General features: G+C 36.5%; 1 protein-coding gene across 1 annotated transcript; it reads left to right on the top strand.

Annotated features, from left to right (window-relative positions):
* On the top strand, positions 1-20,932 carry LOC111875603 (coiled-coil domain-containing protein 22 homolog). Its single transcript, XM_023871971.1, has 11 exons — positions 1-77; positions 289-460; positions 926-1,058; positions 1,193-1,399; positions 6,049-6,374; positions 6,943-7,134; positions 8,913-9,149; positions 9,708-9,847; positions 12,746-12,911; positions 15,997-16,131; positions 17,370-20,932. The coding sequence occupies exons 1-11, from the start codon at positions 28-30 to the stop codon at positions 17,484-17,486; spliced, it is 1,875 nt and encodes a 624-aa protein (XP_023727739.1). The 5' UTR covers positions 1-27; the 3' UTR covers positions 17,487-20,932.
* The last annotated feature ends 3,236 nt before the right edge of the window (positions 20,933-24,168 follow it).

Genomic DNA, 24,168 nt, shown 5'->3' with positions numbered 1-24,168 from the left:
AGATCATTAATTAAGTCATGTGTCATCATGGAGGAGGTAGACGGTATAATAATCCATTCTTTACGTCAAGTTGGATGGTTAGTGTATAATATTTCAATAGAATGTGGTAGTAGTACACAGATTTTATTCTTTTCTTTGGCTGGGGAAAGAAATGGAGTGAATCAAAAGTTAATTTCGAACATTAATGACAGTGGTTGTGGGAGGAGACTCAGGGCTGCCACTACAGGTATACGGAAGACGTGTCACTGTATATATTTACTATTGTGTATTTTTATTTGATTATTATAGCGATGTCGAAGACGACGTTGACAGTCTAAAGCAATTTTCTACCGAACTTGTAATTGAAGCTGCTGTTAGATGCTTGGATGTAATTCAACCAGGACTGGGGCTTCCTCATTCCCTACCAGACTCTATGTCAGCAAGGTTTCGGGTTGGAGCAAGCATTGCACAGGCGTGCAAGGTAACTTGTATTTTAAGTGATAAAGGCTAACTTACCAACTGCATGGAGCTGAACCCTTCTTGAGAAGCCGCCAGTCGCCCAGCCACTCAAGAAGTGTCCAACTTTTATGGTACCAGAAGATTCAATACTGTGTTTATAAGAGCCCCCATCTGGCCCCTATCCTGAGCCAGATCAGTCCTGTCCATACCACCACAACTTATCGCTGTATGATCCATTTCCTCCCACCATCTGTCTTCTTAGTGGTCTCTTTCCTTCAGGTCTTCCCACCAAAATGCTGTATGCATGGAGCTTCTTTCCCATGAATGCTATATTCCTTACCCCTCATTGACTTGATCATTCTATTATACTTGTCAAAGAGAACAAGTCCTGAAATGTTAGGAGGTATGAATGTTAATTGGTGATTGATATTGATTGGTTTTTTAATGGTTGGTGACATGACCTGTACTGCCTGCCATTATTTTTCAGAACTTGGGTTATTCTGGGGACATAGGTTATCAGACATTCCTGTATTCAAGTGAAATAGATATTCGAAGGGTGTTTGTGTTCCTGATTGAAAAGCTGCCTAAAGAGTCTGGGAAGAGCATAGTAGAGCCAACAGGTGAGGCTTGTATTTTATATATTACTGTTTTTGAGGATGTTGTAGACTATAATTAAGAAAACAGTGAAATCTATTTTTTTAATGCCCCAAAGTGATAAGCTCACAAATTACTGCAAAAATTATTGCATTCATAGGAAGAATTGGTGTTCTTGAAAAAGCTGTCAGTGAGACGGTGAAGAAGCAATTGGCATCTCCTTGGTTACCAAGATACTGCAGACGTAGAGGTATAAGGTGGTATGATGACGGCACATGGAGTAGGGAGGGATGTGGGCACAACCAGCCTTTCATTTCTTGTAACATAGATGTTCCTAAAACTGCAAATTCAAGAGGACTTTCCCAAGGTACCTGTTATATAATTGTTACAAGAATGTGATGTTATTTTCATTCATTTTGAGAACTGCAACAGCATTTAAAATATCTTATAGTCTTCTTTGAATTTGATTTGTTTCATTCTGGTCCGTCACACTAACAAATTACAAAGACAAAACAACTCCATCCAGTGTGACTATTGAAGTTTTTGCTACTTGAAAACTTAACACCCTTACATGTTTCGGTCCCTATAGACCATCATCAGAGGGACATCGATACTTTTTGGAAACTACTATCACAGTGTGTGTTTTGAGTGTTAAAATACATATACATACAATGTATGTAATGCACAATATATACAAAATCCAACTTTTCCACAACTACAGTAGCTTTCTTGGTATATCAAAATTTTTAAAGTTTTTAAAACTTTGTTATTTAAGTTAAAATTTATAAACCAAGTAGGTTCATGTCCCTTCTCCTATCATCTTTCTTGATGGGGGCTGAACTTGTGCCGCCTGTGTTTGTGGCCTGCTATGTTGTGTAAAACATCACAGCACGCCACGAACAAACACAGGACGATACCAAGAATCTCCTTCTCAAGTTAGACAGGCGGCACAAGTTCAGCCCCCATCAAGAAAGATGATAGGAGAAGGGACATGAACCTACTTGGTTTATAAATTTTAACTTAAATAACAAAGTTTTAAAAACTTTAAAAATTTTAATATACCAAGAAAGCTGCTGTAGTTGTGGAAAAGTTGGATTACAACATTGTATGTATATGTATTTTAACACTCAAAACACCCATTGTGATAGTAGTTTCCAAAAAGTATTGCTGTCCCTCTGATGATGGTCTATAGGGACCGAATCGTGTAAGAGTGTTAAGTTTTCAAGTAGTAAAAACTTCAATAGTCACACTGGATGGAGCTGTTTTGTCTTTGTTATAGCCTTCTGTTTGTCACTGCACAATTTCTACATATAATATAATAATCTAAGAGCAAGCAGCATAAACAAAGATTAGTTCTTTCTTCTGGGATATAATTTAGTCTGTTGAAAGTCAACTGACATTTTGGAGGAGCTTGTCTCCATCTACAACATCAAAGAATAATCCAAGTAGTAAGCCAGTACAGCTTGCTACTTGCTTCATGCTGGTTTCTTGCATGGCATATTCTTTGGTCCTGAAGGTGGCAGTGACAAGTTCCTCCAAAATGTTGATTTACTTTCACCGGACTACATGACATAACCCAGAAGACAGAACTTTTCATAACCACCACTATGAGAATCTCATATCATAAACAAAAGCACAACACTTCTGTTTGAACTCTGTGGTGGAAACTTAAACTTAAATAAACTATTAGTCAATTTTGGACTTTATAGTAGTATGTTAATGTTTTCAAATATTTTTTTCCTTGAAGAACAGTATGTATATTTAAGTGTAAATAATTATTTTAACACTTCGCGGACCGGTGATTTAAATATTTATATCACCCTGGGGACCGGCATTTTTAAACCTACTACCCTAACTTGTGCACTGTTCACTTTAAAAATTAATATAAAATTTCCTAATTAATTTTATGAATTAAAATTTTTGGAGAACACTTTCCAATGCTCCTAGAAGTGCTTGAGAGTGTGATATTTCTGGAAACATTCCCCTTTGTGAAGTGGCATTACAGAGAACTTGCAAATGTAGACAGGCTCCTTTTTTTGTGAACTGTGGAAACACAGCATTGCCTAGAAAGATGCAACCCCTTGGAATGTTCACTCTTCACAATTTTCAAGAGGGTATGTTTCCGCATATCACCCGATAGTTGCCCTGTGGGATCCACATGAAGCTTGCATGGGGTGGGATTGGATGGGCACGGTCGCACTAAGTCTGTGTCTGACCCTGGTTCTGCCACAACCATCTGGTCTGTAGCCCAGGGCTTTGCCACATTCATCAGAAATGCTTTGTATTTCAATTTTGAATCAGGGTTTAGATTTTTGTGATTTTTTAAATTTTTTACTGTCCCCACAATGTTAGTCACCACAATGTTATTACCCCCATTATCGTTGGAGCTACGGTCACTTTTACTGTCTGTGGCCACAAGTGGCCACAATTCTTTGCTCTCCCCTGTCACTGCTGCTCTCTCAAACACCATAACTACACATCTCACAAGGCAGGTCAGCTGGCTCATCGGAAAAGAATTTGTCCTTGTCCATACCCCAACACTAACTACTGGCTCATACATACAGCTTGAAGAGCAACAAAGCATTATCGCTTATAGTGGCTTAAGAAAACAGCGAGATCAACTTACTGACAAGTAAGCGAATATTCCAGAGTTTTATTACGCCATTGCGTGCAACTTGGGTGGCGCCAGAGAGATGTATAGTGTGTTGCAACTTATCATGTTTTAAAAGCCTGTTAACAGGCGAACGGTCCGCCATGTTTAAAAGCGAAAACCTTTTAAAGGGTGCGCGATCCACAAAGTGTTAAGTTGTTATTTTCATTCACAGTTTTTAAATCCATTTTTAAAAGCAATTTATTAGACAGCAGGAAAAGCTAGTATGCACAATCAGAAGATTTTTTTTTTAAATATGCTACACAGACTGCTACTTAAAATGTAAATGTCTCTGCATAATACATTCTCCCAAAATGACCCCACAGTAATATCCTTATTTTGAAGTATCATGCTGTTACTTACAGTGGAAAGGCACTGAAAGGTTAATGTATAAAAATATTGAAAATGTATATGTTAACAATTTGTTATTAGTACAGTGTGACCTAGAATAAAGTATAACACAATGTTTATGTAGTGCATTTTGCATTTCTATGCACCTGCAGAAGTATGAAGTTACACAAGCACATACTTGACCATTCTTCAGTGAAGTTTATGACATTTTTGATATTGCATCTGGAGATTTTTGGACATTCTTTGGGTTGTATATTGTATTACTGTCCTGAAGACCTGATTAATGTTTTCCTTCCCTTATTGATGTGACAGGGAACAAGAGTCTCTTAAATGTTTTCTTTGAGTATTTCTCATACATATCCATTGGGATATTTGAAACTAGGTGTATTTGCAGAGAAATTATAATCAGTTCCCCTTTAAATGATGCATGCAAGAAGTGTTTTAGGTAGAGCTGAAATGTTTGCTGGTGATTAAGTAGTGTTTCATCATTGCACTGAAGCCATTGTCCTTGCTAGTGGCAACTTGCCAAAATGACAGATTTACTGTAGGTCATGAAGGAAGGGCATAGTAGTGTGCTGTCAATATCATTCTGATTATCTGTCACGTGTGCACTACATTCATCCACAAGGAAATGAAGACAGATGGTGCCATGGCCTGAAATGGTATACCATATGATAGTTGTCTTTTTATTCTAACAAGTGTGCTGAATAATGTCATCTTGTTGATGAGAACTCAAGAACCATTTGCCTATTTATGTATGCAGATAACATGACATGGCATTTATGAAAATATCAGATGTTGCACAGAGTGTTTTGATTTTCATAATGTTTTCAAAATTGTGAGCACAAAAACACGTCTTTGTACTCATCAGATGCTTATAATTATTGGACTGCCTCCTTGTAATAACAGTAAGTTCTGAAGTTCACTCTGTGAGTGTCCATTTCATTCTGGGTGCATTCATTATATAACATTGATCTTTATGCTGGACTGCAAGATTTTATAAATCACTTTGCCCACATAACATGTGGGCAAAGTCCCTGAACTCTTTCACTAAGGAGAACACAACACCCTTAATGAAGTAAAATAAAGTAAAAAAGCAGAGGTATCCCAGTAACAAGCCATGGAGACCCATAAGGTTGTGAGATATTGAGGTTCCCACATTTTCTAGACAAATGACTCATAGATGGCAATAAGGTTGTCAGCCTTATGCACCGGCCTCCCAGTATTCCTGGTACTCATTTCTGTTAGAGGCTGAGTCGACCCTAGGGCCATAGTGTAGCTGGAATGATTAGGTCAATTGAAAAAAATCCACATCATCGAGGATCAATCCCGCGAACTTCTGGCTTGTAGCATAGTGCCTCAACCAACTATGCTACCGTGTACCCCGCCTTTAATGAAGTGTTTATTAAAATTCTGTTGAAATCAATTTCATACTTGTTGTATTTGAGGTTCTCAGAGTTATTATTATGAAGAGTGCTAGGTTCTCAGATGCAACACTGTGTAATCTTGTAAGACTTCAGCAATATTCCTTCAAAACATCAGTGAATTTCTAGTGGGCTACATGGCATTGCATTCCACAGTCTTCTACAATTTTCTCACTTGGCACCCTTTTCTATATGAACAGAAATAATTGTCAGTGATATGTGCTGTCTGTACCAATGAGATTCATTGCAATTAAATAATTAATAAAGGCACACAGTAATAGCTCCAAGTGCAGACTAACATGACACCTGTTTCCCATCAAAATCTACTGTATGCAGTGCTGTGAACTTTTTCATCCTTTATTCTTTGCCACATCATGCTTTTGTTACTGAATTTTTACCTCTTATTCTGAACTCACTCATCACTTCAAAATTGAACCATCAAATTAATTTAAAAACACACCCAAATCACAGAGGAAATACATACTCACAAAGCTTAAACAGAATTGTCTAGTCATAGTGTTCATAAATTTTATACTTGGAATCAGGGTTGTCCATATATGAGTGATACTTGTCTCTCATTTTTTCTTTTAGCATGGCGTGAATATTATGTTCATCACTTACCACTTGTGACAGAACAAGTCCCACATATTCATCAGTTACTACCCTCTTTAATTACGCTTAATGCAAAAGGCCTTTTGACACCAGTGCAACCAGTTCATGGTGCAATCTCAAATTGGGACACTTGTAAAATTAATCAGCAGCTAACAGATTGCATAGCAAGAAGTTTTGACGGATGTTCAAGTGCTCCAGAAAAGGAATCCAGTGTTGCTGCATTGCATATACAGGACAATGACAAAAAGAGGAGGAAGGAAACCAATTCAAGATTTGCCTTAAGTGAAAGGTTACAGTTCACTAAGGTAATTGTGGACTTTTTAAGTATTTATGTACAATGTGTTATATCAAAACATTTGCTAGCCTATTTTTTTATTGCTAGTGGGGTGGGACTAAGTCCCTTGTACTGCGGCCACTTCTGGCCTATTTTACCAGTTCCAGATGATAGGTGAGGGTGATTATGGAGCAATTGCTGGAATGAAGATTGACAAGGGAAACCGAAGTACTCGGAGAAAACCTGCCCCAGCGCCACTTTGTCCTCCACAAATCCCACTTGACCAGACCCGGGATCGAACTCGGGCCACTGCGATGGGAAGCCAGCGACTAACCGCTTGAGCTATGATGCGGCCTTTGCTAGGCTATGTACAGTTTTTATCATATTTTTATTGTCTAACATTATATGAGTATTCACATTTAAAATTTTACTTGTGGTCCATTATGTAGTATTACTTTTCTTTCCATAGAATTTTAGGACAAGAAATTTTACACATTACAGTAACTTAAGATGTGTCTGAATTATGCATTGTGGCATGATATTATTTTTATAATTTTCCACTTTCATTTTATTAATATAAATCTTGCTTATTCCAACAGGAATCTAATAAAGATAAGAAATTACAGGAGTCTGATGAACAGCCTTTTAAGTCACAAGTGGTTATGGGGGCTGAGAAGAAGAGAGGGAAGGAAGAAGAAATGCAGATTGCTAAAGGAGAGATGGAGAGATTAAAAGAGTGTCTGGAGGCTCTGCAATTAGATGTTAAGAAACTGACAACTAAACTTTCTCAGGTATATAGCATGCATCCCACTTCAGTTCCACTTCCCTGCATAAGCAGTCTGAAGGTGTTTATGTGGAATACTGGATGAACACTGTGGAAATACACATTGTAATGGCCTTCACTTAAAAGTACTCAGTCATACATACCTTACTTTTTCTTTGATATCTGTTATTACAGTTCTGTGTTTTACATACTAAATTCTAAGAAAATTGTCATACAGTACCATCCTATTTCATTATGTTGTTGTTATCGTGTGTGTATGACAAATGAAGATATTTTGGGAGCCCTTGATTTTATATAGATGACTGAGTTAAAACTGAGAAAACACTCCATTACCATTGTTCAGTGGCACCTAACAGGTTGCTATAGAGATAAATCTCTAGATGTATATTCTGTAGGTGGTTTGAAATTCAGCCAGGACACTGGCTGTCATCACTGAGGTTTTTCAAAGTTTCCCTAAGTCCGTTCAGCAAATGCTGGGATAGTACCTTGATTAGGGCACAGTCACTCCTTTCCAAATCATCGTTTGCTGCAGTATGGTCTTGACACCAAAATTATCATTAAATAGCCTATGAAAGTTAGTTGGTGACAGTTCATATATTCTGTTTAACCTCTTAAGTACTTACATCAGCCTATGCCAATATCCCCCCATCTGAAATCTTAAGATGTATCTTAGCCCATGTTAACTTACATTCAGCACTCCTGCATTTATCAGCTGTCAAAGTATAGTATATATATATATGTAAGTTTTCAGAACTCCATGTTAGGGTCATGATTATATTGCTGTGTGATGAAGTACAAAATTGTTGCAGGTACTGTTAAATGTGACAAAGCCAAACATTGGTCCCTTAAACTTCATTTGATGGGATCCTGCTGCTGTTTGACATATGAGCTGTCCGCCTTATCAGTATTGGGGTTTGTCCTCTCACATTGCATGTATGCTGTGTGATATAAACTTCTAGTTATCTGATATCCAAGCATCCAGAATTCTCATCCTGCTGGCAAAAATTTCAAAAAAAGTTTATTGTTTTTGTAAACTTATTCAAAAACGAATGTGATGCCTGTATATTCACCTGCCATGCTGTAGTTCTCCTTGCTGCCACTGTCAGTGTTACTTATCATCTTCTGCTCATACAGCTATCATTATAATAAAGGCTAGTTAAATTCATGATTGCACTGCATTATATGTATCCAAAATCTTTCACCAGTCAATTTGTATGTCACTGGGAATACTCCCATATAGGACCTGAAGTGAAAGCATGTGTTGTTTTCCCTTTGTATTGGCTTTTTGTAAGAGTTGTTCTCATGCATCTGGCAGATTAATGTTACCTGCAGGCCCAGTTCCCCATACATCTTGAAGAGCAAGGTAGTTACTGTATACTGTTATACAGTGAGTCTTTTGCAGTGCCCTCTCAGAGGAAGGGTCAGTTGCTCTTCCGTGGAGAATCAGGCTGAGTCATAATACATTAGTTCATTTCACAGGGCACCGTCTAGAAAACTTGTACATATCTTCAGGGTCAGGAACTACATTGCAATTAAAATTTTGTAATGGTATATGGTAATAAACTATTTTTCAAAGTCTAAATTCAGGTAATTCAATATTGATTTATTTTATGGTTGTCATATATTATATTTTGTGAATTCTGTATTTTGAAGATTTTTAATGATGCAAGAAATCAGTTAGATCATTTTTGAGTTGTATGATGGAAGTGTTGAATATGTAAAGAAAACCTTTCTAATTGCTAAATCAGAAAGAAAATTTATATGTTGTTTTTCTTTCGTTACTAGATTACAGAAGAAAAATCGCATGAGATAAGAGTGTTGAAAAATAAAGAGCAACAACAAATTGTGAAAAAACAAACATATGATTTGTTGCCAGAGGCAGATACTAACTTAAGTGCGCTGCAAACTTCAGTGGAAAGTAGTGCACAAACCTTAGTACTGCTTGCTGCACAGTGGGAAAAGCACAGAGCACCTCTCTTGGCACAATACAGAGATGCAAGGGAACGTAACTCCAATAAAGCAGTAAGTTTTGTGATTATCCTAACAGTACTGATGAAGACAATGTTTAGAAGTTGAAAATCATTGGTACTAGATTTTTTCCTCTGACTTATGACAGCTTACTGAGTTTAAGTACAAATTTGATTACTGATTATGCCTTAGAATACCTTGAGACAAACATTATCAGAAGCAGTATAGTAAAATCCCAGAAATAATAAATAATTTGTCTAGAACCAGAATCAGTATTCATAAATGGCTAAAATCAATAACATTAAAGTTAAATAAATTATGTATTTGTCAATGAAAATTAAAGTTAGTGAAACCAATGTAGAATAAAAGTGATCCAACAATTCAAGTTACAGTCTTCTCTTTGGAATATATCTATTGCATAAGTCCTAATACCTGGACTTTTGTTATCTGTTGACAGTACAATTTAGAGAATTTATCCCCAAATATAATATTCCAACCACATTTTCTTATACTGTTAACTTGCTCTCTATTTTCAGTAGTGCACTTAGTCAAGTATTTTTTAATATTATGTATTTAATTTTTGGTTTATGTGTGTTGTCATGTGCTGTGTAGTCAGAGAGCCAGAAGAAAGTTGATGCATTGCGTAACTTGCGAGAGAAAAGTAGAGAGTTGGGAGAAGAAGTACGTCATAAAGAGCAACTTCATTCTCAACTTGTAACTGAATATGAAAAGGTCACCAAGGATATCAACAGGTATTAATACATAATGAGCAGACTGTTTTTAAAGTAAATAACACTCATATTGTCAACTTAGAATCATTGAAACTGGATGTAAAATTAAGGAAGACCTTAACTCAAGAAATATTAAATAGGGGCTACACTATATTAAAATTATATTCATGTACCTAATTTAAACCCCTGTACTTTCAGATAAGAAATTTTAGAATTATAATTATATACCATACCCTTTTGATAAAATAATGATTAAAGAATATTTTTTACAAAATATACAATTAAAACCAAATGTATTGTTGCAGCATTGTATGGGGAACTTTAATAGTGTTTTCCTTGAAAATTGTGCACTGCTCAGAATATTATTGAATGGCGTTTTCATCTCAGTGTTAATCAATAAATTACAGGGTGAGGTTTGTAGATGCAAATATATGTGTTGTATCGACACATCAGATTCAGCTTTGCTTGTCTTTTCCATGGAACATGTGTGTTGGTTAGAATTTTATGAAGGGCAGGTTTAGTCACTATGCTCATCAGGGAATCTGTGTGGAGTCCATTGATGTGAATATTCATATTGTCGAGTCATATTGCTTTCGACTGTAGTTGCTTCAAACTGACATGCAAAATTAAATTCTAAAATATAGTATTCACATACTTTTCACACAACAGCTTTCAGTTACTACAGTTTTGGTAAAAGATTGCATAAATTACACCAGTAAATACTATAGTCTAAAATGAAAATTTTGGATGTTTAATGGCAGAAACAGTGGCTAGTGATGGAAATTTTTTATTTAGAAGCTCGGCAGCTGTACATTGCACTGAGAAAACAGCTGTGTGTTGGATGTATTCAAATTACAGTAAAACTTGGTTATAGCAACATCGGTTTCTGCGACACCTTGTCTATTGCGTCAAATATTCAGTGGTACGAACTAATTCCTCATAAAGCAACTGTTTTTATACCTTGCTTAGTACGACATGCACAAATGCATCAACCTCGTATGTAACATCATTTTCATTCCTGAATTTCTCTGATATCGTGGGTAAGTTCGATGTGTCTGCCCACCCTCACTTTCTCTACTTGCTGACGTGACTGTCCTGGAAGAATACGACCGCGGGCTGCAAGAGGAGCGTGGGTTTTATGCGAAAACAAGGGTGTGGGGTGGGACTGCGTGAATAGTGCAAGAGGACGCGGCAGGTTGTTAACTGCATTCCTTTCCTAGAATCTCGTCTAACAGGACCTCACATTGTCTCCTTACCCTATAGTGTTCCTGCCTAAACCCAGAGAAGGTCAGTATGACTATGAGGCATATGCAACAATAGACGACGACATTGTTACAACGGAGGCACAAACAGACGCCGATATTGTGTCGGAAGTGAAGAAGGATACAGAGGAGGAAGATGAGGAGGGAGAAGAAGAATGTTCCGAAGTCTCCATCCCTACTATGAGTGACGCGCTTGAAGCCATTAGGGTTGTGAACTTGTTTTATGAATCCAGGGGAGGCAGCAGTGAAATTGTGACAAAAATTATGGACATTGAACGTAATTTAGAAAGTGTGTATTGGGCAAGTAACAGGAAACAGATGAAGATAACTGATTACTGTACTCGTATCTAGGTACAGTAAGGCACAACAATTGATGTAATCTACTGTAATTTGGTGAGTAGGCCTACCTTTAATATACAGTATTAGTGCGGTGTGTATTGTCAGTGAAAAGCGCTGTAATATGTCTTTGATATTACACATTTGGGCAATTCCACGTTAATGTTACGTTAGTCTGTACTTAACTACGTATTTCACTAAAAAAAATGCAACATTTTAACTCAGTTTTTGGTAGATTTTTACGCGACTAACATAAGGCTACTGTGGAAGTGCCCATTACGGTTACAACGACATTCGTTTATAACGACACTATTTTAGGTCCCTTTGATGACGTTATAACCAAGTTCTACTGTATTTTCAATGGTTGCATCCTGCACCGATATGGATCTGTATCGGTATATCAATGACTATACTTATTCCTGCCTGATGATAGTCATGTATGACCAAAACATGTCACAGTAAATAAAGATGTAAATGTAATACTGTAATACTTGTTGTGTTGATGGTAGCATAGCTCCTACATATTATATATTATATGCAAATTAGTACATTGTGGTCAGCAGTGATATGTAGGATGGCCCAAAAGTCAGTCGGCTGGTTAATATGTACCTAAAATATGTTAGAAATTTTTTTATTACTTACTGAATATACAAAAATTCTTCAAAATGAGATTCTTCATGTGCAGTGCACAACTCACGGTGTCATGATGCCATTGTACAAATTGACTTGCAGGTTTAAGTCTGAACATTCCCACTAATATGATTTTTTTAGGTTAGCTGACTTTAGAATCACTCTGTGTGTATTCATAAGCATAAAAAAAAGGAAAAGTAAAGCTATCCCTGTAACAGGCCATGAAGGCCCATAGGGTTGTGAGACATTGAGGGTCCCACATTATCTAGACAGTTGGCTCAAAGATGGCGGTAAGGTTCTCATCCTTATGCGCCAGCTGTGCTTTACTCTCCAGGAAAATTAATTAATTCCTGGTACTCATTTCTGTTAGAGGCTGAGTCAACTCCAGGGCCATAAGCATGTCATAATAAATAATCAGTTTCTTTATTTCACGTCACCATCATCTATGAGCAGATTGTCTAGAAAATGTGGGGGCCTCTGTGGCCTGTTACTGGGATAGCTTTACCTTGTTTTCTTGCCATTATTTCAGTGTAATTTATTTTAATTTAAATCCAGGTGAAAAACCAGTGCATTCACTAACTGCCTCTAACACAATATTCTCTGGACTTTCTTTCCAGATTATTGCTTTGATAAATTTTGCGTTGGCTGTAATGATCTGATTGAATCTAGTTAAAAATACCTTTGTTTCCAGATCGGCCTATACACGTCGTATCATGGAGATAATTGGAAATATATCTAAACAGAAGGAAGAAATTGACAAAGTCCTGAAAGACACAAAGGATTTACAGAAGGAGATAAACAACTTAACTGGACAACTTGATAGATCTTTCACTGTTGCAGATGAGCTCATATTTCGGGTAAACTGTTCCTTGTCAAGTACTGCGAATATGTATTCATGATAATTTTTTTCCCTGATTTACATATCTAAAAAATTTTCTTATACACATTTAAAAGGTGGGTCTGTTCTGTTTTGGAGCACCTTATAAGCAGCATCAGCGGTGTATATGAATTTAAATACAGCACATATTGTAGAAATGATCTGTATTGTAACAGATCATACTTTATTTTGAGAGAGTTATATATATTACACAAATGATACAGTCAGTCTGTGTAACATACAGAAGAAATTAACTCTTTGCCTGAGCTCTGTATGTGAATGCATAGTGGAGTGTGCAAATGTTACACACATTCTAGACCATGAAACTGGACAGATATGATTTAGTATTGTCATGTATTAGGGTTGTGTGACCGTTAGATGTGGTGTGGATTTGATAATTGGATTTATTGACATCTTATACACACCACTCAGAATTATGGCCAATTACAGTGCTGTTGCTGATCTACGCACTTTACACTTCACCATTACACACACACACACTTCCTCAGACTGTTACACTCTCCACTAGTCCATCCCTAGTAGCGGATTTTAACACAGGAACTGTAACAATCTCACTGTAACTGCACACTCCGAATATCACAGTACTATAACACACACAACGTCTTCTCTTCACACCCAGACTTTCAATTCCACTGAACTGCTCTCAGTAATTCTGATGCCTCAATTCCTCAGTTCAGTTCCTCTGCTCCCAAGCTCATATCCTGGCAGGCTAGCATCTCGAAAGTCAACTGCCTCAAACAATCTTCTCTGCACTTTTTATAACACCTTGACATGGACCACACAGAAAACACAACTCCACTGTTGCATGTATTCACTTCCATGGAAACTTGTTTTCTCATTTGTTCCATAGCAATGGCTGTACGCGTCCCATCTCATTTTGTCACAATTCCTCTATTGTTGTGTGCAGGCATTACTTGGCAACAGCTATTTTTCTAGCTCCACAGTTCTTGCTCTGAGCAAGTATGTCACATTATATTATCATTGCTAATGTCAGCATCATAGTATGCTGGAAGGTGTTTTTCAATCATGCAGAATTCCTTATAAATCATCAGATTTGCTGTCCAGCATCTGTAAAGATGTTTAATGGCCAGAAACATAATATTTGGACTAATGNCACATATACACGGTGCCAAATCCCAGAAGACTGCTTTCTTAATGTACCATTGTCAGAAACTTTTAGATCTTATCTCTGAATACTTTGATTTATTGGTCATGACTTCTGTTCTGAATACAACTCATATACAAAATTATGTTAATGACTCACTGTGCTTATATTAAACTCTGAAACATTTTCAAGTAACTGCATTTGATGAGCATGCATTGAACATGACATTACCTTAGTGATTGGAGTTGGTATTGTAGTCTTCAAAACTTTTGACACAGAGGCTGTCACATTTCTGACTTCAATAAAAAGTGTCCTTCCACTTTCTATTATTACAACATACAGTACACCATATTTGTGACCTTGCTTTCTTCATGTTTGGGTCCAATCTCTGGAGATAGGGGCTAGCTCCATCTATTGGACCCAACTGAGTAGGTTTTACCTGAAGACGGGGACAGAATCCAGTCCCCGAAACGTGTTTTTTAAAAGAAATAGGACGGTTCTTTAAGAACAGACAAGATGATGGATAATGTCCAACAACATATTAATTGTAACAACTTAAAAATGTTCTCAATTTCACACTCTTTTTTGCTCTTTCTCAGGGACTAAAACAGACTGGAATTTCCTCTTCAAACCATGCAGTTTTTTATACAATCTCAAATGAAATCTTGTGTTTTGTCGCCTTCTTGATGAATCAATGAATAGCACAGTCATCGACTTCATTGTCACTTTGGAATTGAACTGTATTTAAACTTTCTTCAGAATCATTTGCTGCTGATTTCCCTTCTAATTGTTTGTCAGACGAAGCTGCTTATTATTTCTCCACACTCTTTTTTGCTCTTTCTCAGGGACTAAAACAGACTGGAATTTCCTCTTCAAACCATGCAGTTTTTTATACAATCTCAAATGAAATCTTGTGTTTTATCGCCTTCTTGATGAATCAATTAATAGCACAGTCATCGACTTCATTGTCACTTTGGAATTGAACTGTATTTAAACTTTCTTCAGAATCATTTGCTGCTGATTTCCCTTCTAATTGTTTGTCAGACAAAGCTGCTTATTATTTCTCCCTGTGATGTCATAACTTTGTCTTACCAATTGCATATCATTTCACAGTTTTAATGAGTTGTCAGATGCAAGTTATAGCAGTAGAGGCATGCATACAGTCTTGGGTTCAGGATCAGGTTTTGAAATTAGATGCCAAGATATCATTGGAACTGCAGCACTCTCTGGGTGTAGTAGTAGTAAAGTAGTAAAGACAAGCAGCGGCACGCACACAGAGAGACTACACAGAATAACACCGGTACAGTACTGGAAACAAGAAGTAGCCGCTGCAGCACTATAGACATAGGGCGAGAAACCCTGACATTTTTAAATTTTAAAGTTAGAGGAAAATTGAAAAGTTTTTAAAATTGGAACTGAGGTTTTTATAAGTGCTAGTTCAGAGAAATCAGGATTGAAGTGTGAATAACGGGGACATCAGCAAAGTAGATTTTAGTAATAATGATGAGGGGAATAATCAAGAAGACCTATGTTTTTAAATTTTAAATGTTAAACTGAGTGCAGTGTGACAGATACGTGAGTGATACACCTGATGATGGCCGTTTGTGGCCGAAACATGTAGTGTGTAAGGGAGAGCAAAACGAAAGACCTATAATATATGGTTGCACTGAAGACGGAGTTTGTATCATGTATAGGAGTGCATAGTTTCCTTTTTTGTATCTTTAAAAAGTTTGACTACAGGGGATGGGATGAAAGGTTTAGAAATATAAATAAATCAGTTTGCTTTTGCAGCAACAAATGTTCCAGTGTTCCATAGTTTCAGGATGATGTCATGTATTAATATATCAGATAATACTGAAGAGTTATCCACCACAGATTTATAGATATGATTAAACCAGCAACTAAGCAATCAAGTGGAGTAACAATTTTATGGTTTCAGGATGCAAAGCGTGATGAAACAGCTAGAAGAGCATACAAACTTCTTGCAACACTGCATTCAGATTGCAGTGAATTGGTGCAAATGGTAGAAGAGACGGGGGCAACAGTCAGAGAAATTCGGGATCTAGAAGAACAGGTAATGTTGACTATATTAAGATTCATGTGTGATGTGGAGTGAGTGAGTGATTTGTTGTGTTGAGACAAGCAGGTCATGAATGTTGTACAGTTGTGAGATCTTCATCCTGAACTCTCCTGTGTTAAGTTTGACACCATGTGTATCATGACTGCATTTCCATGACTTGAGTTACCATTCTCTGCTTCTTGCAACAGTGCTTAAACACTTTAAAAACTTGAGTGTGGTGTTCTGGTGTGTAACACTATGTAGCTGAGGAAGAGTTTGATGTTCTGGAGGAACATACTGCCTCCATCTACAGCATCAAAGAGTAAGCCAAGCAAGGAACTGCCTACCTTAGCTGATTTTTGCTTGGCTTGCTCTTCAGCCTTGAATGTCTATGCATTATAAAGCTGGTAAATAAAAGGTAAAACTGTCCCTGTAACAGGACGTGATGGCCTATAGGGGTGTGAGAGGTCAAGGCTCCCACATCTTCTAGACAGTCAAAACACAGATGGCAGTAAGTTTGCCAGCCTTATACACCTGCCCCCCTTTACCCCCCCCCCCCCCCATGAATCTTCCTGGTATTAATTTCTCTTAGAGTCTGAGTCGATCTCAGGGCCATAGTGCGGCTGGAAGGATTAGGTGAATTCAAGAAATTGAATGACCTCATTGATACTGAAACTCAAAGTTGCGGCATTTAGAGTGGCTTGTTTTGTTGCCCCTGTTCATGTTGATCAGTAGTCCTTCATGTGGGTATCAGAGTTGCCTTTCTGTAAGTGGTATTTTTCAGTTTATGTTGGGAACCTGTACTCTTCCATTTTATGAACGTGTTAGAGGCAATTATTAGGCTTTTTTTACAAACAGAAAGGTGCGCACTATATGGAGGTTATTTCTCTGTCTATGTCAAGGTCTGAGCCAGTGGGCAGATTCTCTTAAAATTCCTTGTGGGAGGCTTACTAAAAGTTGTTATATAATTCAGAATTTTAGCCATATTGGTCCATAATGAAGTCTAATATCCATGAGGCTATAAATTGACTTTTCATATGTGCCATAAAATCTTCCCTAGATCTTATTGAAATTTGATCTGGGAAAATTCAAATAAATTGAATTTTTTATTTCCATTTGTAAGTAAATTCAGTAAACTTAAATGAATGCTTCTGGTAATTATGTGTACTATATTATGGACTAAATCCTTTTTTCTCCTGTTTCTGTTGCTCGTTATATCAATCTTGATATGATATTGAAAAAATCAATTTCAGATTGAGACTGAAAGGGCTAAGAATGTGGGTGCTAACCTGGACCGGATCTCTGCGGATCTGCGACAGATGAAACAGGAAACTGCTGCCCTTACAGCCCAGCTAAATGCCAAGTCATGATACATACACTTGTAAGATTGTTAACTTGCAGATCTGAATGCATTGGACCAAACTCTTAGTCAACGAATATTAAAAGGTGAAATAATAAAGTTTTTAGCAATCATTGATGAAATGTGCTATTGTAATTACTATAAATAAATAATGTACCAGGTAATATTGCTTGTCCACTTTTAATAAGGTAAAGGAAGGGTGTTATGAAAATGAATTGCAAATGGAGATTATTTTGTAGATATGTAATACTGAATTAAATAGGGTTGCCAAATGATATATAAAAATTTAGATACATTTTTAAGAGGGGTTTCTGATATAAAATTTTTGCAAGTTATTCTCATATAACCAATAAAAATCCAGCAATGAACCTATTATTTATGTACTTTATGAGAGTTTTTATTTATTACTGTAAAATATCTATACATCCACTCCCCCATACATCTTCATGGAGTAGTGCTTAATTAGTTAAGCACAGGAACAACTTTACCTTTACCTTTTACTGTAAAATATCACATGCAAATATGTCAGGAGCGAACCAGGTTATGTCCAATATGGATGCTGGATACCTTTCCCAAAACTCATTTATCCTATATAATTTACAAAAATTTGCTGTAGACGTGCTGTATAAGCCATCTTGATATATAAATATTTAGCACCATGTATGAGCCATTCTGAACAGTAATGACTCACATGGAAAACCACTTCTGAGAAAACAGCTTAAAATGTTTGTGAAAATATAAATCATATCTGCCACAAGATCAGTCCTGTGATTTAGGAATACAGTATGTTTGCATTTTATGCAAATTTGGCATATTGTGATGTAAAAAATATTAATAAAGTATCACATTATGTCTAAAGTTTGAAATAATGCATACCCCAAAAATTCAGGAAGAATCGTGTGTTTCAAAACTTGTCTTGAATTATGCGAGGTCTTCAGAAACACATCCCTTGCATAAAATGTGAATGCACTGAATATGCCCATGAATGTAAATAGACTTCACTGCCTATTACTTTCTTGCATTCTCTAGTTCAATTATGCTTGTTCAGCTTCCATAGGTCATGTTTCTTATCCTCATTTCATTCACCAGCAGTTTGAAGAATATTAGAGATGAACTCTACTCTTCGGACTTCATGTAAGTTCTTAACTGTTGCTGTCACACCAAGAGTCTTTTGTAATTCATTTTATGAACTGCAGTTACTGGTGGGGAATGCAATCACTGTCTGTAGGGAACCTTGTTTTGATATTACTTGGCATCCCTAATTTGAGTTTTTTCATATTATAGTTTGTAAATAGTAATGTTTATGGAGATCATGTCATACAGACTGGTAGAGCATTCTGAATGTTTCAGAGGAAACAGTTGTGTGTCTCTTTAGGATAGGCTCTTCTGTCCTCATCTGCCCTGAAGATGGAAATATCAGGTTTCTCAAAAACACAGGTAACAATCAACAAGGCCTCTTGGAGTAACATCCCTGAAGACAGTGGCCTACATAGTCTCAGCCATGAATACCTCAAATCTCATAATCATGTATGGGATGAAGTTTGAAGGTTTAATTGGATTTAAAAGGCAAATTTTTGCTGTTATACATGGTAGGATGAAGTCATTTATTTTATTTTCAGATGGATATACATGTTTTCTAGATAAAAATATAACCATGGTATATAAAAATAAAAAAAGTGGAATTTTTATATGCAATAATTGAGTATGCTTACAGTTAAAGCACATGTTGAATTTATTTTGTTATAACAACATTCATATGGTCTTCATAAGTTCAGAACTCACTTGGATTAATAAGGCAAGGGAACAATGTTTCTAATTGTGTGATTTACAGAATATGAACTTTTTTCTTCAGACGGTCCATTTATGGATGGCAGAAGTAATAATAATTACTATAATTTTACACTTGTGATAGGTATTGAAACATTTTGATGCTTACACCCGAATTTTGATGCTGAAGGAACAGCAATATGTGTGCTTGAAAATTATGTTACCTCATGTTAGGTGATAACTGTTTTCTTTTCTGGGTGTAATGCTTCATGTGAAAAATTTGAAGGTTTATAATTTTTCTTCATAAACTAGGAATTTTATTAGTCCCTGATTCATGTTTTATGTAAAATGCCACATTTCAATATTCTGATAATTTAGAAGCTACTTTCAAGCTGAAGCACAGATTTTCAGCCACAAGTGATAGGTTGAACGCATATAAATCCCAGTTACTCTATAACCTGGTCTCAGATCAAGTCCCCTGCTTGTTTAAAATGATTGTCTTTGTACTCGGTATATATATATAACTTTTAAATTGGGATATGTAGTCTAGTAAAGTGTGAATTCAGTTTAGTAAAAGGCTAAAGATGAAATTCAGTCCAGCACATATGAAAGACTATTCACAAGAAAACTATTCTGGCTGATCAAATGGTAATAAAATAAAATATTGGATGTTCTTACTAAACTTTACTGACAACATTTTATTTCACTATTTACTTTGCATTTTCAACCATTAGTTTACATGAACCCCCAATAAAACATATTTGCTAATTCTGGTGAAATTTGATATTTCAACTTGTTAATTAACTCTAAACACTGAATTGCAATTATGGAACATACCAGTAAAAAAAGACCCATAGGATGAAAATTGGTTTTTTAATAACATGTTGGATATACACAGCAGGAAAAATAGAGTTAATTTGTGAAGTAGAGATACTGGTAGTTCTTGAAATGCACAGTAGCTGTAATAAGAAATGCACATGATTTGTATTTTGGGATAGGAAAGCACTTATTAAAACCGAATGGGTAAAATTAATAAAAAGATCCATATGTCATGCAGTGTTTGAAGCGCCATTTAATACAGAGTTCAAGTTTGAGCTTCAAAATTTGGGAATTTGTAAATGTATGGTGTTAAATGATGCTATGTGTATGAAGCAGTGACAGGAGGAAACAGAAGCATACCTGAAGATGTGCTTTGTCTGAGTGAAGAATTTTGTTATTCATCTGCTGAGACTGGCATTTTACAGCACAAATATGCTTACATGAGAATGTTTTACATTTATCCATCACTTTATGATGTGAATTATTTACTGAGCATAGAAGTAAAATTGTACTATGTATACAGAAAATCTGAGAGTAGCACTATAAAAATTTTAAGAAATCAAATATGTACAGTACATATGGAAATTAAGGTGAATGATTATGTATCAGCACCATGATACAGTGTAATCTGTAAATAGTGAAATAAGTTGTCCCATCTTTATTGACATTTTGTAACTTTGGAAACTCATTCAACAGTTACACACCACTATGAAAATCATTACAGAACTAATAAAGGACAATCTTTTGTGATTAGCATTCATACAAGTAAGAGCTAAATTGTAAATAGTAGTTATGATTGAGAAAGTATATCTGGACTTGTACTTTATCATGATAATTGATTAAAAGAGTTCTTTGTAATTTTTTATTGGCCCTGATGTTAATTTATTTCAGATACAAATTTACTGCTGTGACGGTAACCACAACAAATAAAAATGTGAAAATATTTCTCCATGCATTCCATTAAAAATAAACTGTATCAAAAAATGTTTTGAATGAAAGTTGTAGATCTTAATTAGGCCAATGGTTTATGTTATATAGAAACTCATTTTATGATTGCATTTTTAAAAGAAACTGAGATAGCTAAATTTCAGTTGCATGTAAGAAAGAAGCTGCAGTCGATTAATACTGGCTTATATGGAAGTCACATGCGTCCTTTTAGTGTTGCTCTGCAATTATAAATTTCATTACAACCAGTACAGTATTTTTTGGAGGTAAAATATTTACCTGTATGACTGTAGAGCCTTCTCATTTCACGTTTTGTTGTGCATTTTGTGTAAAGAAAACGTACAAGAGAGAACTAGGCAATCGAGCTTGTGTGGATCATAATTGTGTAGTCTTGGTATAGTATGATTTCCACTTTGCTTTGGCCAGTCTCATGAGACCATTTCCTTAGACACTTTCCGTGACATATATGGAGCTTTTAACACTCTCTGATTACTTTCACCATCATTTGACTTGCAAGATCTTGCAGTCTCAAATTCTTCTGTTTGCCTGAGACTTACCACAGAACCCTTAAATTGTTAAACATCTTGGCGTTTCATTTTCATGTTCTCAGTTTTGCTGTAGCCCTTACGTTGCCCAGATGTTCACTGCAGTCCCACGAGTTTGAGAAGGGAATGCCATGTAGCTGGGAGCCATTTAACTGCTTAACCAAGGATAACTGTAGCAATAAAGCACTAGATTTGTATTTGCCTCATGCTTGCTTGAATCTTCGCCAGACACCAGCTATCATGAACGATGATTTTCGTGGTTTGACAGTCCCTTTAGGTATATATCAGGGAAATATATTGATTAGACCACAGCTGCTTCCTTTCAAGCCACTTCCTTTTCATCATTTATGAATAATCCTGACATCATTGCAAGATGATCCACAAGAACTGCATTTCGCTGCAGAGCCATGATAACTCAGTTTGAGAACCATATTGCTGAACAATAAATGTTATTCAGAAGGTCAACCTTATAGTCAGACACTGCAGTTCACGATAGTATGTGGTTTCAGAAAGATTGACAGAGAGGGGAAGGCAGCAAAATGAAATCATTCAATCATGGAATTTACACTGAATAATTCAGTACATCCTTTATTATCAAAGTATCCGTGGCTGCGCCATAGCTCAAGCAGTTAGTCGCTGGCTTCCCACTGCAGCAGCCAGGGTTTGATCCCGGGTCTGGTCAAGTGGGATTTGTGGTGGACAAAGTGGCGCTGAAGCAGGTTTTCTCCGAGTACTTCGGTTTCCCCTGCCAATCTTCATTCTACCAATTGCTCCACAATCACCCTTACCTATCATCTGGGGCTGGTACAATAGGCCAGAAGTGGCCGCAGGACAAGGGACTTAATCCCATCCCACTAGCAATAAAAAAATAAAGTATCTGTCAATAATGCAAAAATTTGAAATTTAGATTCTTGCGGTTATTCTACAATGCGAAAAATTACCGTAACAAAAGCTTCTTTTATTGTCATTTTACCACGTAACATGTGAGAAGCCAATATGAAATGGCTTTAGCTTTTCACGCAGTTCAGAAGAGCCACTTATCGATAGTTGCAAGTTACTGAAGCTTGATATTCATGCCGAAGTTCGTGATAATCCGTCAGTTCAGTAATTATTAGTGGAGAATAGGATGAGCTGTGTAAGGTATGCAGAAGATAAGAAATGTGTACACAGTTCCGAATGAATTACGTAACAGAATAAGACCACTTACGACACCTAAGCGAAGATTAGGTTACTGTTAAAATCAATTTCGGCGAAGCAGATTGTGATGATGTTAACTTTTCAGTTCACTGTCTAATCAGGATTAAAATTTACATACATGCAAGAAGACACAATGTTAAATAATTGTACGGGTATTTTTTTTATTGCTAGTGGGGTGGGACTAAGTCCCTTATAGTGCGGCCACTTCTGGCCTATTGTACCAGCCCCAGATGATAGGTGAGGATGATTGTGGAGCAATTGATGGATTGAAGATTGGCAGGGGAAACCGAAGTACTCGGAGAAAACCTGCACCAGCGCCACTTTGTCCACCACAAATCCCACTTGACCAGACCGAATAAGAAACGAGAAATGCATATAGAATTTTAGTCGAAGTACGGGGAAGAAGTTTCAAATTCCGCGACTTTATAGTAGTTTGGAGGATGATCTTACAGCCTTCATTTAAGAATATATTTTGGGGGTATGGTTTTCATACATTGGCTCAAGGAAGAGTCCAGTAGCGGGTTCTTGTCAACAGGCAATAAATTTCTCAAAATTCTGAGCGACTATTAGCTTTTCAAGAAGGATTCTACTCTGTCAGCTGCTCTGGGTTAAGTAATCAGCGCGATTGAACACTTCTGCGAGCAAGGGAGTGAAACGTCGAGCGCCGTAAAGACGGGGGACTTTTCTCTCAAATTCTTTTATACTTAAGAAGATCATTGCACCAAGAAGCGATATGGGGCTCCATATGAGATGACTTATCGTAATGGATGAAGGATGAAGACGTATCGGTGCATTTGAAATTATTTTCTCAGGTTTATAATCGAAGAGCTTGGAAAAATTACAGTGGAGTTGCATACGTGCTAAATATACTGATACAAGTATCAAACTTTCCTGTTTCGACGACAGTTGTGGTATACTCATATCGATAAACTAATGCAGTACTCCTCCCCCTCCCCCCTCAGTTTTCACATATGCTATGATTCAAATATAACATACATGGGTGGAGATGAAACAGGCATTTGACATACATATTCACTTCCCATGTTTTATTAAATTTCTGTAGTAACATCGAATTCCGTGTCGCTGTATTGCTACGCACAGGTCAAGAAAATGACTCTCACATATGGTGTCCCATATTTTTGTGCTGTAACTTTATGTGACTTTGGAATGGTCTTTTCCTTATATGATTCATTCGCTGAGAGTAAGAATTTTCTCAGCTAACTTGTATACTTTTGTTTTACACAAGAAATTACTTAACTTCGGAATATTTGGAGGAAGGATGCCATACATCACGCCCATAAATATTTCACGGGAATTTTGAAGGTAATAACCTTCGAAGTTATGAAACTGAATTTCATTACGGGGTAGAGAACAATACAATTTACTCGATTGCTTCAGGTATCAAACTTTGTCTCAGGT

Source organism: Cryptotermes secundus, unplaced genomic scaffold, assembly GCF_002891405.2.
Source record: "Cryptotermes secundus unplaced genomic scaffold, Csec_1.0 scaffold50, whole genome shotgun sequence".
NCBI classification, from domain to species: Eukaryota; Metazoa; Arthropoda; class Insecta; order Blattodea; family Kalotermitidae; genus Cryptotermes; species Cryptotermes secundus.
This window is presented reverse-complemented; position numbering and strand designations above follow the sequence as displayed.

Excerpts from the sequence above, each read along its gene's own strand:
- LOC111875603 (XM_023871971.1), top strand. The coding sequence starts at position 28 with ATGGAGGAGGTAGACGGTATAATAATCCATTCTTTACGTCAAGTTGGA. Across the intron at positions 78-288 it reads TCTTTACGTCAAGTTGGATG|CGATGTCGAAGACGACGTTG; the intron begins GTTAGTGTATAA and ends TGATTATTATAG. Across the intron at positions 7,135-8,912 it reads TGACAACTAAACTTTCTCAG|ATTACAGAAGAAAAATCGCA; the intron begins GTATATAGCATG and ends TTTCGTTACTAG.